Source organism: Microcaecilia unicolor, chromosome 3 (genome assembly GCF_901765095.1).
Source record: "Microcaecilia unicolor chromosome 3, aMicUni1.1, whole genome shotgun sequence".
NCBI lineage: Eukaryota > Metazoa > Chordata > Amphibia > Gymnophiona > Siphonopidae > Microcaecilia > Microcaecilia unicolor.
In genome coordinates this window covers 85,003,712-85,019,808 of record NC_044033.1, presented here as the reverse complement: position 1 = coordinate 85,019,808, position 16,097 = coordinate 85,003,712, and the positions used below count along the sequence as shown (strand labels likewise).

At 42.1% G+C, this 16,097-nt stretch overlaps 1 protein-coding gene across 6 annotated transcripts in view; it reads left to right on the top strand.

The window, feature by feature from the left end:
* The window catches only part of CLIP4 (CAP-Gly domain containing linker protein family member 4), a 168,181-nt gene that overhangs the window by 45,150 nt on the left and 106,934 nt on the right, over positions 1–16,097 (top strand). For all 6 annotated transcript variants that reach the window (XM_030196127.1, XM_030196123.1, XM_030196125.1 and 3 more), the window contains 2 exons: positions 2,766–2,859; positions 15,724–15,885. In XM_030196127.1, coding sequence (XP_030051987.1) covers positions 2,766–2,859; positions 15,724–15,885 — 256 coding nt within the window. The remainder of the gene's footprint in view (positions 1–2,765; positions 2,860–15,723; positions 15,886–16,097) is intronic.

The following is a 16,097-nucleotide window of genomic DNA, read 5'->3' as shown; positions in this document are numbered from 1 at the left end:
CAAAGGCCCTTCCACTTTAGTGTCCATAGTGAAGAAATTCAAAGGAGTCAGCAGACATCGGAATGATGGCCTCAACAATGATTGTAACTCCCCTGGCATATCTCAAAATGAGACCAGCTTGATGGACCTTGAGCATGCAGTGGACTCAGGCCACTCACAAACTCTGAAATGTGATCTCAGTCACCATACACTTCCGTTTCCAAGGTACACCATTCCAAATTAAACTCATGACAGATGCAGCCAAACTGGGTTGGGGAGCCCTTGTGGATGGACTTTACTCCAGGGTTTATGGTCTTCCCAGAAGAAGCTTCACTAGATAAATTTGCTGGGATTGAGAGCAGTCTGCAATGTTCTGAAGGCTTGTAGAGGTAAATTGGCCAACAAAATTTTATTAGTACAGACCAGTAATCAGGTTGCAATGCATTACATCAATAAGTAAGGAGGAACAGAATTTTATGTCATGTGCTGGGAAAACTGTCAGCATTTTGAAACTGGGCTGTCTATAATGGGATGACCCTTGGATGCAGACAAACTGAGCTGTGTACTTCATCTGCATGATTGGTCTCTGGGTGTTGAGGTAGCTCAGAAGATATTTTGAGAGTAGGGCTCCCCCTTGATAGATTTGTTTGCCACTTCTCCAAACAAGAAAGTATCTCAGTTCTGTTCCAGGACAGAGGCATAAAGCAAAGTAGCCTTGGTTGCCTTTCTCCTATATTGGGAGGAAGGACTTATGTACATTTATCCTTCGAATTTTTCCTGATAATGAACACTCTGCTGAAACTCAAATGAGACCAGGAAACTATAATTTTTATACAGTAACACCCTTTTAGCTAAGATAAAGTGTGGTTTCCTCCTCTTCTGGAATTCCAACAGCGATCTTACAGGCTCAAGGAACTCTGTTGCACCTCAGTATCAAGTCCCTTGCCCAGACAGCTTCAATGTTGAAGAGGTCATTTTAGCTGTCCTGAATTTGCCTGTTAGTGTATCTCTAGCATGGCTTCCTGGAAGGAATCCACTAGAAGGTTGTAGTTTCAAATGGAAGAGGTTTGTTGTCTGGTGTGATGGGAAAGCCTTAGATCCCTTTTCATGTCCCCCACAAAAACTGCTTGAATACCTTTTACATTTATCTGAGTTAGGTTTGAAAACCAACTCCTTTAGGTTATACTTTAATGCAGCTGGAGCATATATCATTGTGTAGACGGTAACCCATCTCTATATAGCCTTTAGTTTAGTTCATGCAGGATTTGCTTCTGTTGAAGCCTCCCATCAAGTAACCTGCAGTGTCTAGGTACCTCAGTGTTTTAACCGTGCTGATGGAAGCTCCTTTCGAGTCACTGAATCATTATGAACTGAAGTTACCTGAGCTGGAAATTCCTGTTTTTTTGGTGGTGGTTATTCAACAGGCAGAATAACTGTGTTCCAGGTTCTAGTAACTGATCCATATTATACTAAGTTTTAAAACAACAGGGTCCAAAGTAATTTTGACCAGTCCATCTTCCAGAATCTCTTTGGGAATTGGAATCCAACTCCATCCACCTAGGCCCATTTCTCTTCACTTGTGCTCTTGGGCAAATAGCTTAACCCTTCATTGCCTTAACTCACCTTGAACTACTAGAAAGGCATAAGCTAAATTCAAATAAGTAACATAGTAGATGACGACAGAGAAAGACCTGCATAGTCCATCCAGTCTGCCCAACAAGATAAACTCATATGTGCTACTTTTTGTGTATACCTGACCTTTGCATATTAGTTATTTTCCCCTTTTTACTGTTGAAGGCTGTTTGTAGCTAGGGAGTACAGACAGAGAGGGTGATACAGCATACACAAAAAGTATACAAACAAAAAAAGCAACACTGGGCCTTCAAGACTGAGACAACAGGAGTCCTTTAATAACAGGTGACCCAACACGGGCCGTTCCACAATGCCTGCCTCAGGGGTCAGGGTTTAATTATGAAGTATGCAAGATGTCTAAGTCCAATGCCTCGGGAATTGAAGAGATTCTTCAAAAATGAGCGTGTCTGTCGAAAAAGATAGCCGTGGTATGAAGCTAAAGCTCCTGTCTTAGCCTAGTCGATTTTACAAGTTGTTTATGCAAACGACTAGGCTATGACAGGAGCTTTAGCTTCATACCGCAGCTGTCTTTTTCGACAGACATGCTCGTATTTGAAGAATCTCTTCAATTCCCGAGGCATTGGACTTATACGTCTTGCATACTTCATAATTTAACCCTGACCCCTGAGGCAGGCGTTGTGTAACGCCGAAGCATGGCCCGTGTCGGGTCACCTGTTATTAAAGGACTCCTGTTGTCTCACTCTTGAAGGCCCAGTGTTGCTTTTTTTGTTTGTAGCTAGGGAGTACCATGTTGTGAGGACTTGCTATCCTGTTTGTTTTTGGAGAAATCTAAATTACTTACCTGTAGCAGGTGTTCTCCAAGGACAGTCCTTCCATTCCCCCATGGAGCTGTACTCTCATCTAAGCTTGTGTGAAGATTGGGGTGTTCGTGAATAGCAGTGAAACGTGGGAAGCGATGCATATGTGCAGTGCGCCTTCTCTAAAGCTTCTCGGTCCATCTAGAAAAGTGTTCCTGGAACGGGTTCCGTTGATGGTATAACCTGTTTTGTAAGAACTTTTATCTTGATGTCCATGGAGAACATGTGCCATAGGTAAATAAGATTTTAGCCCCAGATTTCCCACTTAAAACGTTTCTTTGTTAAAGATAACATTTTTCGTTTCCAGTCCACAATATGCTCTTCATTTTGCTGCAGATTCTCAAGAGAGGGTGCAATGTGAATGACAGGGATGGACTGACTGACATGACACTTTTGCATTACACCTGCAAATCAGGAGCTCAAGGCATTGGTAAGTAGAAACTTTTGCTGTTTTAAATAGCTGTTTTCTGGGGTTAGTTCATAGGTGTAACTAATTTGCATAGTAAGATAAAATTGATATCTTTTCCTGGTATCTCTAACATTCTTTATTTGTGAATATGAATGATTTAAGTATGTGTTATATATGTAAAGAAATTGGGATTGAGCAACATTTTTGGTCCTTAGATTTGAAAATGTGTATCTAAAGAGAGATTGGGTTTAAAAATGTTTCTTTACACTGTGCCTGCTCCTTTTCACCTTTTTATAAGTATACAGTGAAGACAAGCAAGAGGGGGAGGAAGTGACGTCACTGCCTTCTGCTCTTCACTCTCTGGACCCAATTGATGAATTATCTTATGCATCAGGCACTGGAAAAAGTCATATTGAAAATACTCTCAAAACTTCCTGAGTTGGCTCCTGTGACTTCTAAAACGAAAAGATGGATTTGGCCAAGTTCTCTAATTCAGCAGTGGTGCAGGCCCCGCGTGTGGAATCCAGCAGTAAGGTGGAGAACCAGAACAATGACAGTGCAGAATCAACGCATGCAGCAACTGTGGGAGTTCCTCTGGCTGCCAGCCTAGACCCAGCAGGAGAACTTGAAACAGACATTAAAGCAGTACACACTAAATTATCTTCCTTAGGTGCTGATTTGAGGAAGGAGATGACTGACTTAGGTCATCGAATGGACAAATCAAAGTTTGGAAGACCATTCTGAAGCGCTACAAACCAAAGGAGGTGGTACTAAAGGGTGCAGGCAGTAAGGAGGTGCACTGAGCAGTCGGCTCTGCCGGTCCCCTGTCACCTCTGACATCAACTTCCTGTTCCGGGTCAAGGGACTGGCAGAGCTGACAGCTGCGCGTCTGCTCAGTGCATCCCTTTACTGTTTGGAGGAAAAGAGGAGTGATGTGCCTGGAGGAGGGGATGCTCAGTCCCAGGTAGCAATAAAGCTCACGTTTTTAGTGTGTGCTAAAATTGTGGGCGCTAAACTTTAGAGATGCCCATAGGAATGCATAGGCATCTCTAATATTTAGCGCACCCACAATTTTAGCGCGCACCAAAAATGTGAGCGCGCCTTAGTAAAAAAACCCTCTAAAGTTTTCAATAGTGTTTTTATGGGGCAACCTCTACTCTTAGCTGTGCTTGAGGTGGGTATCACTGTACATCCTAAACATGGAAAAGATTCTAAATTATGTAGTTCTTATAGACCAATTTCACTCCTCAATCTGGATGTAAAATTTCTGGCAAGAATTTCGGCTAGAAGAATAAATGTGCATATTTCATGTCTTATAAGAAAGGAACAGTGTGGCTTTATCACCCAAAGATCGACAGGAGATAATATTAGACGGACCATTCAATTGAATTGGTATGCTTAACACATAGATACCATAGATACCAAAAAGGCATCTGCGGTCAGTAAGAGACGGCTGAGGGGAAATATGATAGAGGTCTATAAAATACTGAGTAGAGTGGAACAGATAGAGTTGAATCGCTTGTTTACTCTTTCCAAAAATACTAGGACTAGGGGGCATGCAATGAAGCTACTAAGTAAATTTAAAACAAACCAGAGAAAATATTTCTTCCCTCAACTTGTAATTAAACTCTGGAATTCGTTGTCTGAGAAGCTTAGCATGGTTTAAAAAAAGTTTGGATATTTTCCTAACAGAAAATTCTATAAGCCATTATTGAGTTGGAATTGGGAAGATCCCCTGCTTATTTTTAGGATAAGCAGCATAAAATCTGTTTTACTGTGCTAGGTACTTGTGACCTGGATTGGCCACTGTTGGAAACAGGATACTGGGCTTGATGAACCTTTGGTCTGTCCAGTATGGCAATGCTTATGTTCTTATGAATGGCCTTTTATGAAGGAAGTTTTAGATAACACGGGGTTTGTTCCACACTTTAGGGACTGAATCTCTGCTTTATATACAGCAAAGGCTAGAATAAGATTGAATGGTAGATACTCGGAGAATTTGTTGTCTGGGTCGAGGTACTAGGCAGGGATGACCTTTATTCCCCTTATTATTTGCACTGATGGTAGAGACCTTGGAGAACATCTGATATCAGGAGCCTGTGGGTTGGAACGAGGGAATTTAAAATATCGTTTGCGGATGACATATTGTTAAGTTACAGAACCCAAGCTCTCATTGCCAATAATAATACACATACTGAACAGATATGGGGGTCTATCGGGTTTCAAAATGAACGCTAGCAAGTCTGAAATTTTGAACATATCTTTGGACCCCACTAGAGCTCATCATTTAAAGGTTTCATTGCCCTTTGGCTAGGCTAGTGATTATGTCCACTACCTTGGTGTCAACATTGTTCTGCTTATGCAGATCTCTAAAAACTAAATTTTAACAAGGTGATACAGGAGCTTCTTTGGCCCTAGATTGATGGCATGGTCTGACGCATACTTGGCTGGCTCGAGTGGCTGTGGACCAGATGATGATTTTTATCTAAATTTTATATCTCTGCTGGACCCTTCCAGTGCTAGTTTCTAAGTGAGTTTTTGCCAATTTGCAATGTAAACGTTTCCAGTACATATGGAAAAGAAGGCCCCCTTGAGTGTCAAAGTGGATTTTAATGAGGAAGAAGCATGAGGATGGACTAGGAGTACATGATCTAAAAAGATGTTTTTGGGCTGCGCAAATTAGATCCCTCCTGGCTTGGGATGTGAGATCTCCACTGCCTTGGTTGAGAATAGAGGGGGTTTAATGGGGAAGATTGCACATCAGCAAATGTTGTGGACACCATTAAATGTGCCAAGAGGATGGAAGTTACAGAATCCAATTTAAAAATGTTCTCAGTTACTTTGAGTCCAATGCTTACAATGCCACTCTCTCCTTTGCTCTGGACACCCTTGCACCATCCATCTCCCGTCCCACAAGGCGTACTAATCCCCAGCCCTGGCTGACCCCTTGCATCCGATACCTTCGCTCCTGCGCCCGATCTGCTGAACGCCTCTGGAGGAAATCTCGCACCCATAGCGACTTCATTCATTACAAATTCATGCTATCCTCCTTCCAGTCCTCCCTATTCCTTGCCAAACAGGACTATTACACCTAATTGACTAATTCTCTCAGCTCCAACCCTCGTCGTCTCTTCGCCACCCTTAACTCCTTCCTCAAAGTGCCTCTGCTCCCACCCCCCCTCACTCTCTCCTCAATCACTGGCTGACTACTTCCGCGACAAGGTGCAGAAGATCAACCTCGAATTCACTACCAAGCCACCTCTTCCTCTTCACCCTTTAACCCACTCCCTCAACCAACCAACCCAGGCCTCCTTCTCCTCTTTTCCTGATATCACCAAGGAGGAAACCGCCCAACTTCTTTCCTCTTCAAAATGCACCACCTGTTCCTCTGATCCCACCCCACTAACTTACTAAACACCATCTCTCCTACTGTCACCCCCCCCCCCCCCCATCTGTCATATCCTCAACCTCTCTCTCTCCACTGCAACTGTCCCTGACTCCTTCAAGCATGCTGTAGTCACACCACTCCTCAAAAAACCATCACTAGACCCTACCTGCCCTTCCAACTACTGCCCCATCTCCCTCCTACCCTTCCTCTCCAAGATACTTGAACTCGCCGTTCACAGCTGCTGCCTTGATTTTCTCTCCTCTCATGCCATCCTCGATCCGCTTCAATCCGGTTTTCGCCCTCTACACTCGACAGAAACGGCACTCTCTAAAGTCTGTAATGACCTGTTCCTTGCTAAATCCAAAGGTCACTACTCCATCCTCATCCTCCTCGACCTATCCGCCGCTTTTGACACTGTCAACCATGAGTTACTTCTTGCCACACTATCCTCATTTGGGTTCCAGGGCTCTGTCCTCTCCTGGTTCTCCTCTTATCTCTCCCACCATACCTTCAGAGTACATTCTCATGGATCTTCCTCCACCCCCATCCCGCTCTCTGTTGGAGTTCCTCAGGGATCTGTCCTTGGACCCCTTCTTTTTTCAATCTATACCTCTTCCCTGGACTCGCTGATCTCATCTCATGGTTTCCAATATCACCTTTATGCTGACGACACCCAGCTTTATCTCTCCACACCAGACATCACTGCGGAAACCTAGGCCAAAATATCGGCCTGCTTATCTGACATTGCTGCCTGGATGTCCAACTGCCACCTGAAACTGAACATGGCCAAGACCGAGCTCATTGTCTTTCCACCCAAACCCACTTCTCCTCTCCCTCCACTCTCTATTTCAGTCGATAACACCCTCATCCTCCCCGTCTCATCTGCCCGCAACCTCGGAGTCATCTTCGACTCCTCCCTCTCCTTCTCTGCCCATATCCAGCAGACAGCCAAGACCTGTCGCTTCTTTCTCTATAACATCAGCAAAATTCGCACTTTCCTCTCTGAGCACACCACCCAAACTCTCATCCACTCTCTCATTACCTCTCGCCTTGACTACTGCAACCTACTCCTCACTGGCCTCCCACTTAACCATCTATCCCCCCTTCAATCCGTTCAGAACTCTGCTGCGCGTCTTATCTTCCGCCTAGACCGATATGCTCATATCACCCCTCTCCTCAAGTCACTTCACTGGCTTCCGATCAGGTACAACATGCAGTTCAAGCTTCTCCTACTAACCAAACGCACTCAATCTGCAGCCCCTCACTACCTCTCTACCCTCATCTCCCCTTACGCTCCTACCCGTAACCTCCGCTCACAGGACAAATCTCTCCTCTCAGTACCCTTCTCCACCACCGCCAACTCCAGACTCCGCCCTTTCTGCCTCGCCTCAACTTATGTTTGGAATAAACTCCCTGAGCCCATACGCCAAGCCCCCTCCCTGCCCATCTTCAAATCCTTGCTCAAAGCCCACCTCTTCAATGTCGCTTTCGGCACCTAACCATTGTACCTCTATCCAGGAAATCTAGACTGCCTCAATCTTGATTGACTGCACTTTTTGTCCTTTAGATTGTAAGCTCCTTTGAGCAGGGACTGTCCTTCTTTGTTAATTGTACAGCGCTGCGCAACCCTGGTAGCGCTTTAGAAATGTTAAATAGTAGAAATAGTAGATAAAATATGTCTCAGTGCATGCTCTGCTGTTTGTTCTTGCTCCCCTTTTCTGCATGGATGGTCATCCCAAAGTTTTTGAAACTTGGAACAAAAGGGATTGACACACATTCAACAGCTTTATCAGGAGGGAGGTTTTACTTCTTTTTTTAGATTTGCAAACTAGATTTCACATAGCATACAATGATTTTTACATCTGCTTACATTTAGGCACGGGTTAAAAGATAGAATACAGTGAGTAGGGTTAAATGGTCATTATTCTCAATGGAGAAGGGTAGTTGGTGGGGTTCTCCAGGGGTCTGTGCTGGGACCGCTGCTTTTTTACATATTTATAAATGACCTAGAGATGGGAGTAACTAGTGAGGTAATTAAATTTGCTGATGACACAAAGTTATTCAAAGTCGTTAAATTGCAGGAGGATAGTGAAAATTTACAAGAGGACCTTATGAGACTGGGAGACTGGGCGTCTAAATGGCAGATGACGTTTAATGTGAGCAAGTGCAAAGTGATGCATGTGGGAAAGAGGAACCCGAATTATAGCTACGTCATGCAAGGTTCCACGTTAGGAGTCACAGACCAAGAAAGGGATCTAGGTGTCGTTGTTGATGATACGTTGAAACCTTCTGCTCAGTGTGCTGCTGTGGCTAAGAAAGCAAATAGAATGTTAGGTATTATTAGGAAAGGAATAGAAAACAAAAATGAGGATGTTATAATGCCTTTGTATTGCTGCATGGTGCGACCGCACCTCGAATATTGTGTTCAATTCTGGTCTCCGCATCTCAAATAAGATATAGTGGAATTAGAAAAGGTACAGAGAAGGGCAACGAAAATGATAAAGGGGATGGGACGACGTCCCTATGAGGAAAGGCTAAAGTGTCTAGGGCTCTTCAGCTTGGAGAAAAGGCGGCTGAGGGGAGATATGATAGAGGTCTATAAAATAATGAGTGGAGTTGAACAGGTAGATGTGAAGCATCTGCTCATGCTTTCCAAAAATAGTAGGACTAGGGGGCATGCGATGAAGCTACAATGTAGTAAACTTAAAACGGATCAGAGAAAATGTTTCTTCACTCAACGTGTAATCAAACTCTGGAATTCGTTGCCAGAGAATGTGGTAAAGGCGGTTAGCTTAGCGGAGTTTAAAAAAGGTTTGGACGGCTTCCTAAAGGAAAAGTCTATAGACCATTATTAAATGGACTTGGGGAAAATCCACTATTTCTGGGATAATCAGTGTAGAATGTTTTGTACTTTTTTGGGATCTTGCCAGGTATTTGTGACCTGGGTTGGCCACTGTTGGAAACAGGATGCTGGGCTTGATGGACCTTTGGTCTTTCCCAGTATGGCAATACTTATGTACTTGATGCAGAGTTACCCATTTCAAAGTGGGTTTTTGTGGAACCTCACCTCATTTGAAAAATTTGTGTCACATGGCATACAACAACCTAAAATAATATCAACTTTGTATGATTTACTGCACCAATGTATCCCACAGCAGGCCCCCACTTTTATTAAGCAATGGGAGCCAGTTTTGGGATACTCAGTAAGTGCCCATCTCACCACAGCTTCTCTAGCATGTGCTTTGTGTCTGTCTGTCTGTCTATCTATCTATCTATCTAACAAAATTTATAACCCGCCCATCCAGCCATCTGAACAGGGTACAACAAAACAAACATATCAATTAAAAACACACATTTCTTTAAACTCCCCTCCTCACTGAACCCCCCCCCCCCCCCCCCGATTAAGAAACTCCAAATGTCTGGCAAAACAAGAATGCTTTCAACTGCTTCTGAAAAGAAGTGAATGAACTAACCTGTCGCAGGGGAAGAGGAAAAGCGTTCCACAAACAAGGACCATATCTGGTGGGAACGTCCCAGTATTAGACAGTTTTGGGATAGCTATGCCATGATGTTTTCACAAATGTTTTCTATCTCCATTAAAGCAGATCCTGCCTTATTTTTGTTGCACATCTCACCTGCCTCTGCATCACAAGAAATGTTGAAAGTGTTACTCCCTTACATAGCTGTTATTCGGCATGAGGTAGCTTAATGCTGGAAATAAACGGCTCTACCTCAGAAACCCTGGCTTTGATGTGCTCTGTGGGACACATACTACTTCAGCAAGTTGACGGCCTAGAGACAAGGCCGTCAAAAAAAAAAAAATCTCAAGTGGTGGAACAGCAGACTGTTTTCAAAGTTGTGCCAATGCAGTCTTAGCCGCTCTGAAGAAATGTATCATCAAAGAGTGTATTTCCTTCGGGATACCAGCAACCTTGTGATGCAATAAGCAACAGTCAGCACGAAGTGGGTAGATGACTGGCAGAAATATATATGCAGCATTGTCCAAAAAGCTTGTACTGCCGGGCATGTCCACAAGATGTGGATAAAGGATCCTTGCTCACCACGGTTGCGCCAACACAGTGGTAACCCAGTTTTATAAATCTGAAACAATCTCTTTGGAGTATAATACCACTGATAAAAAAAAAACCTTTTAACTTCAATCATAGGGGTGGCAATAGAAATCTTAAATGGATATTGAGAAACTTTATCCCTTTGTTTAGGGTCTTAAGATCAAGACAGGAGTATTTTCCATCTAGCAATATATTTCTGAACAGGTGTGTCATCTTTCAGTAATGTTTTATATAATCTATAGAGACCCCTCTTTTCCCATGATGTGATTTTGGTGTATGATAATTTGATTTTTTTAATTTATTTTTTGAATTAAAAATTAGTGCCCTGTTTACTAAGCTGCGCTGTAGTCGCGCAAACTTTTTACCGCACGCTAAAATGTTAGTGCACCTACAGCGTGGATTAATAAACAGGGCCCTCAGTTTGTATAACAAATTTTTTTTATTGTGTATCATGAATTTTATAGTACCTTTTTTTATCATATTCACGTTTTTATTTTTAAATACAATGAGAGGGGCATTTTCAATATGACATCTAAGTCCGATGTCATATTGAAAACGTCCAAAATCTGAATAGGAAAGAAGGTCATTTTTCAAAAAAGAAAAACGTCTTTATCTTTTGTTTTTGAAAATACAAGGTTTTGTGATTTGGACGTTTTGATTTTTGGTCCATTTTCAAACAAAAAGCATCCAAGTGCAGAATGCACAAAATCAAGCCATTGAGATGTAGGAGGAGCCAGCATTTTTAGTAGACTGGTACCCCTGACATCTCAGGAAAGCAATAGGGCACCCTAGGGGGCACTGCAGTGGACTTTATAAAATGCACCCAGGTACACATCTCACCATTGCTCCCTTATCTTGTCTGCTGAGCCCCCCAAAACTCACTACCCCGAACTGTACACCACTACCATAGCCCTTATGGGTGAAGGGGGCACCTATATGTGGGTACAGTGGGTTTCTGGTGAGTTTTGCAGGGCTCACAGTTTCCTCCTCAAGTGTAACATGAAGGGAGAGGTATGGGCCTGGGTCCACCTGTCTGTAGTGCACTGCACCCACCACTAGACTATTCTAGGTACCTGCCTGCTGTTCTAATGGACCTGAGTATAACATCTTAGGTTGGCATAGAGGCTGGAAAGTAATGTTTTTAATCACATTTTTGGGGGGTGAGAGGGAGTTAGTGACCACTAGGGGAGTAAGGGAAAGTCACCCCTGATTCCAGTGGTCATCTGGTCATTTAGGGCACCCTTTTGTGCCTTATTCATTATAAAAATAAGTCTAGCTTAAAACATCTTAGTGTTAGTCTTGGACGGTTTTGTTTTGTTCCATTATGGCTGAAAAATGTGTAAGTGTTAGGAATGCCCCTGAAATGCCCCCTTGTGATTTGAATGCACTTCTGATGGACTTCAAAGAAAAACATCTAAAAATTGGTTTTGAAAATGCCAGTTTGGACGTTTTTGTGAGAAAAACGTCTAAATGCAGACATGCCACTTTTTGGACGTTTTTCTCTTTTGAAAATGAGCTGTAAAATAATAATAATATCCTATATAATAAAACTCACCCTCAATGTTCTGAGGACACTGACCTCACTGTCAGGTCCTCCGGGCACTTCCTTACGGTTCGAAGCCTTCGTGGTGGTGAAGCCACCGAAAACACTGTGTTGGGGCCCTGCCCTCGCGTCAAACGTGATGACGTCGAGGGCGGAGCAATGGCATCAGTGGCTTCACAACCAACGGCGCTGCAGATTGAAGGTGGCGTGCCGAGGTCCGCAACAATGGCAGCCAGTGCCATCAGAACGCCAAAAGGGGTGAGTAGGGAGGGGGGAGGTTCGGAAGGAAACCGTGCTAACGCCCGTTTCATTAACGCAAGTAACGGGCATATTTTACTACTAATATATATAATATATTATTATTCTATTCTTCTATATTCTATTCTCCACCAATTAAATATAAGGTAATATGTAAGAATAAGAATATATAAGAAAAGGGGGAATTACATATTATATTTGTTGAATTACATTAACCTGCACTGTAAGGTTTAAGGACTTGTGTGCAGAACATAAAGACCATATATTTCACTTTAAAATGTTTATTTATAATGCAGGTAAGGTAATAATGTTACATGAGAGAGGCAGTTTTTAAGGATCTTTCACAAGGGGAAATGTGCTTCAAGATTAGAAAAGTCTAAATTATAAATTAGGCTGGATAATGGTAACTCACTTTGATGAAGGCTGCTGGTTGGAGTGAAGGAGATCCTCACTGGAAAAGAAGACTTTTTGTTGCAGAGTTGTTGCTGGAGCCTGGAGAAAGTTTTATCAGGGGTGTGTGTGAAGTCTAGCAAGGATCATGGAGGTGCAGATCAGGAATCGAGATCGAGGCCAAGAGCAACAGCGAAGAAGCAAGAGAAGAGCTGAGCATTTTCCAGGCTTTTTATAATTTCTTGTTGGACCATAGGCTGAAGTCAGGTGGGATGTGCTCGATCCAAAGAAAACTCAGGGATAGCTGAAAACTGGTTTCATCTAGTTTTGAGATGGAGCATGGTAACTGGTCACATGTTTGATGACATCATGAGATTTTCTGTCTGGACATCTGCTGTGATATATATCCAGAAGGCATCTGACAGGATTAAAAGAGTCTTTGTCTGAGAGTAAGTGGGCTTCTTTTGTCAGATTAGATAGCTACATGGGCTTTTCGGTCTGAGTCATTGCCTTAGATTAGGTGGAGTTACACTGTCTTTGGTTAACTCCAGTCTCTGTGATTGCTGTCCATCTTCAGATTTTTGTTCTTTGGAGATGTGTTGATGGGTTTAGGTATCCACCCGGCAAGCTTTTGTTATCAGTAGTTTCCAGGGGGAAGGGGAATATGAAAGCCAGACCAGTTTATCTGATACTGTTCCAATAAGTCTTTGCAGCTGTATTTTTTTATATATACTTTTGTATCTGATCCAGCAAAATCAATAACTCTGAGAATTACACTCATATCATGCTACAAGCCCAATAATCATGCACTATTGTTGCAAGATGGTAAAGTTTTTTTTTTTTTCTTGATAGAATCATTGTTGAAAAAATGGTGTGTCTTTTGGTTTTAAAATTAAAAAAATTATCTGGTCTTTTATGGATTTCCAAACATAGAGGTTCCAGATTTCTGAAGTTCTGATCTACATAAGTACATAAGTACATAAGTAGTGCCATACTGGGAAAGACCAAAGGTCCATCTAGCCCAGCATCCTGTCACCGACAGTGGCCAATCCAGGTCAAGGGCACCTTGCACGCTCCCCAAACGTAAAAACATTCCAGACAAGTTATACCTAAAAATGCGGAATTTTTCCAAGTCCACTTAATAGCGGTCTATGGACTTGTCCTTTAGGAATCTATCTAACCCCTTTTTAAACTCCGTCAAGCTAACCGCCCGTACCACGTTCTCCGGCAACGAATTCCAGAGTCTAATTACACGTTGGGTGAAGAAAAATTTTCTCCGATTCGTTTTAAATTTACCACACTGTAGCTTCAACTCATGCCCTCTAGTCCTAGTATTTTTGGATAGCGTGAACAGTCGCTTCACATCCACCCGATCCATTCCACTCATTATTTTATACACTTCTATCATATCTCCCCTCAGCCGTCTCTTCTCCAAGCTAAAAAGCCCTAGCCTTCTCAGCCTCTCTTCATAGGAAAGTCGTCCCATCCCCACTATCATTTTCGTCGCCCTTCGCTGTACCTTTTCCAATTCTACTATATCTTTTTTGAGATACGGAGACCAGTACTGAACACAATACTCCAGGTGCGGTCGCACCATGGAGCGATACAACGGCATTATAACATCCGCACACCTGGACTCCATACCCTTCCTAATAACACCCAACATTCTATTCGCTTTCCTAGCCGCAGCAGCACACTGAGCAGAAGGTTTCAGCGTATCATCGACGACGACACCCAGATCCCTTTCTTGATCCGTAACTCCTAACGCGGAACCTTGCAAGACGTAGCTATAATTCGGGTTCCTCTTACCCACATGCATCACTTTGCACTTGTCAACATTGAACTTCATCTGCCACTTGCACGCCCAATCTCCCAGTCTCGCAAGGTCCTCCTGTAATCGTTCACATTCCCCCTGCGACTTGACGACCCTGAATAATTTTGTGTCATCGGCGAATTTAATTACCTCACTAGTTATTCCCATCTCTAGGTCATTTATAAATACATTAAAAAGCAACGGACCCAGCACAGACCCCTGCGGGACCCCACTAACTACCCTCCTCCACTGAGAATACTGGCCACGCAATCCTACTCTCTGCTTCCTATCTTTCAACCAGTTCTTAATCCATAATAATACCCTACCTCCGATTCCATGACTCTGCAATTTCTTCAGGAGTCTTTCGTGCGGCACTTTGTCAAACGCCTTCTGAAAATCCAGATATACAATATCAACCGGCTCCCCATTGTCCACATGTTTGCTTACCCCCTCAAAAAAATGCATTAGATCTAGCACCGACTCATATAAATATACTGTTTTAAAAAATATTTTAGGTTAGTCTGTCTGTTTCTCACTGTGATACCTTTTGATTTGCATTGTTTTAGGTGTCTATTTTAATTTGTATATGCAGTTGTTTTATAAATGTATACAAAAGAGATCCTTTCCACCTGTCTTTTTTTTTTTTTTTACTTATATTAGTATAGTTTTACGTATAATCAAGGTTAGCTTTCTTATTTAGTATTATTATAGATATATACTGTTTTTTGAGAAACATTTTGTATTATTTAATTACTATCTCCCCCCCCCCCCCATTTACTAAACTGCGTGCTAATGCTGGCACATCTCATTCACTTTGCGGCACATACTAGTGTTTAGTAAAGAGGGTGGGTATATTTTTTTATTCATTGATATCTTTATGATTAGTGTGCAACCCCTGAGGCAGGCCTGTGTTTCCCGGCAAAACACGGCCCCAAATCAGGTCTAGCGTAGGAGTGGTGCCTAATAAAGATTTACATTCTACCCATCAGGCTCCAAGCTTCCGCTTGTTTCACCCCTACTCTATGATTGGAAGATCTCAAGTAAAATGTATTTTATTCTTCTCATCCTAGAAATAAGCATTGGATTTTCCCAAGTCCATTTTAATATTGGCTTATGGATTTTTCTTTTAGGAAATTGTCAAAAACATTTTTAAACCTTGCTAAGCTAACTGCATTTACCACATTCTCTGGCAATGAATTCCAGAGTTTAATTACACGTTGAGTGAAGAAATACTTTCTGTGATTTGTTTTAAATTTACTGTTTAGTAGCTGCATTGCATGCCCCCCCTAGTCTATGTATTTTTGGAAAAAATAAAGAAGCAATTCACATCTACCCCTTCCACTCCACTCTTTCCAAAGTGACTATTTCATATTTTACATCGGTGTAGTTTATAATTTTCTTTTCTGTTTATTTCTTTTAATAGGTGATGCTGAGACTTCTGCCAAATTTGCCTCCAAACTTATTGAACTTGGTGCTGATATTGGTTTGCGTAGTCGCTGGACTAACATGAGTGCGTTACATTATGCTGCCTACTTTGATGTCCCAGAACTTATAAGAGTTCTTTTGAAGGCATCAAAGCCTAAAGGTGGTTATGAAGTTAAAAACTGTTCATTTTATGAGCATCCAACTGTTACCATATTTTGAGCTGATTTAAATATACTTCATGATGTAACTAGAGTGTTAGACAGTGATGAGGATATATATATATATATATATATATATATATATATGAATATCTACAACAATTAGAAATAAACAATAAAACTTATAACTATATAATCAAATAAGAAGACTATA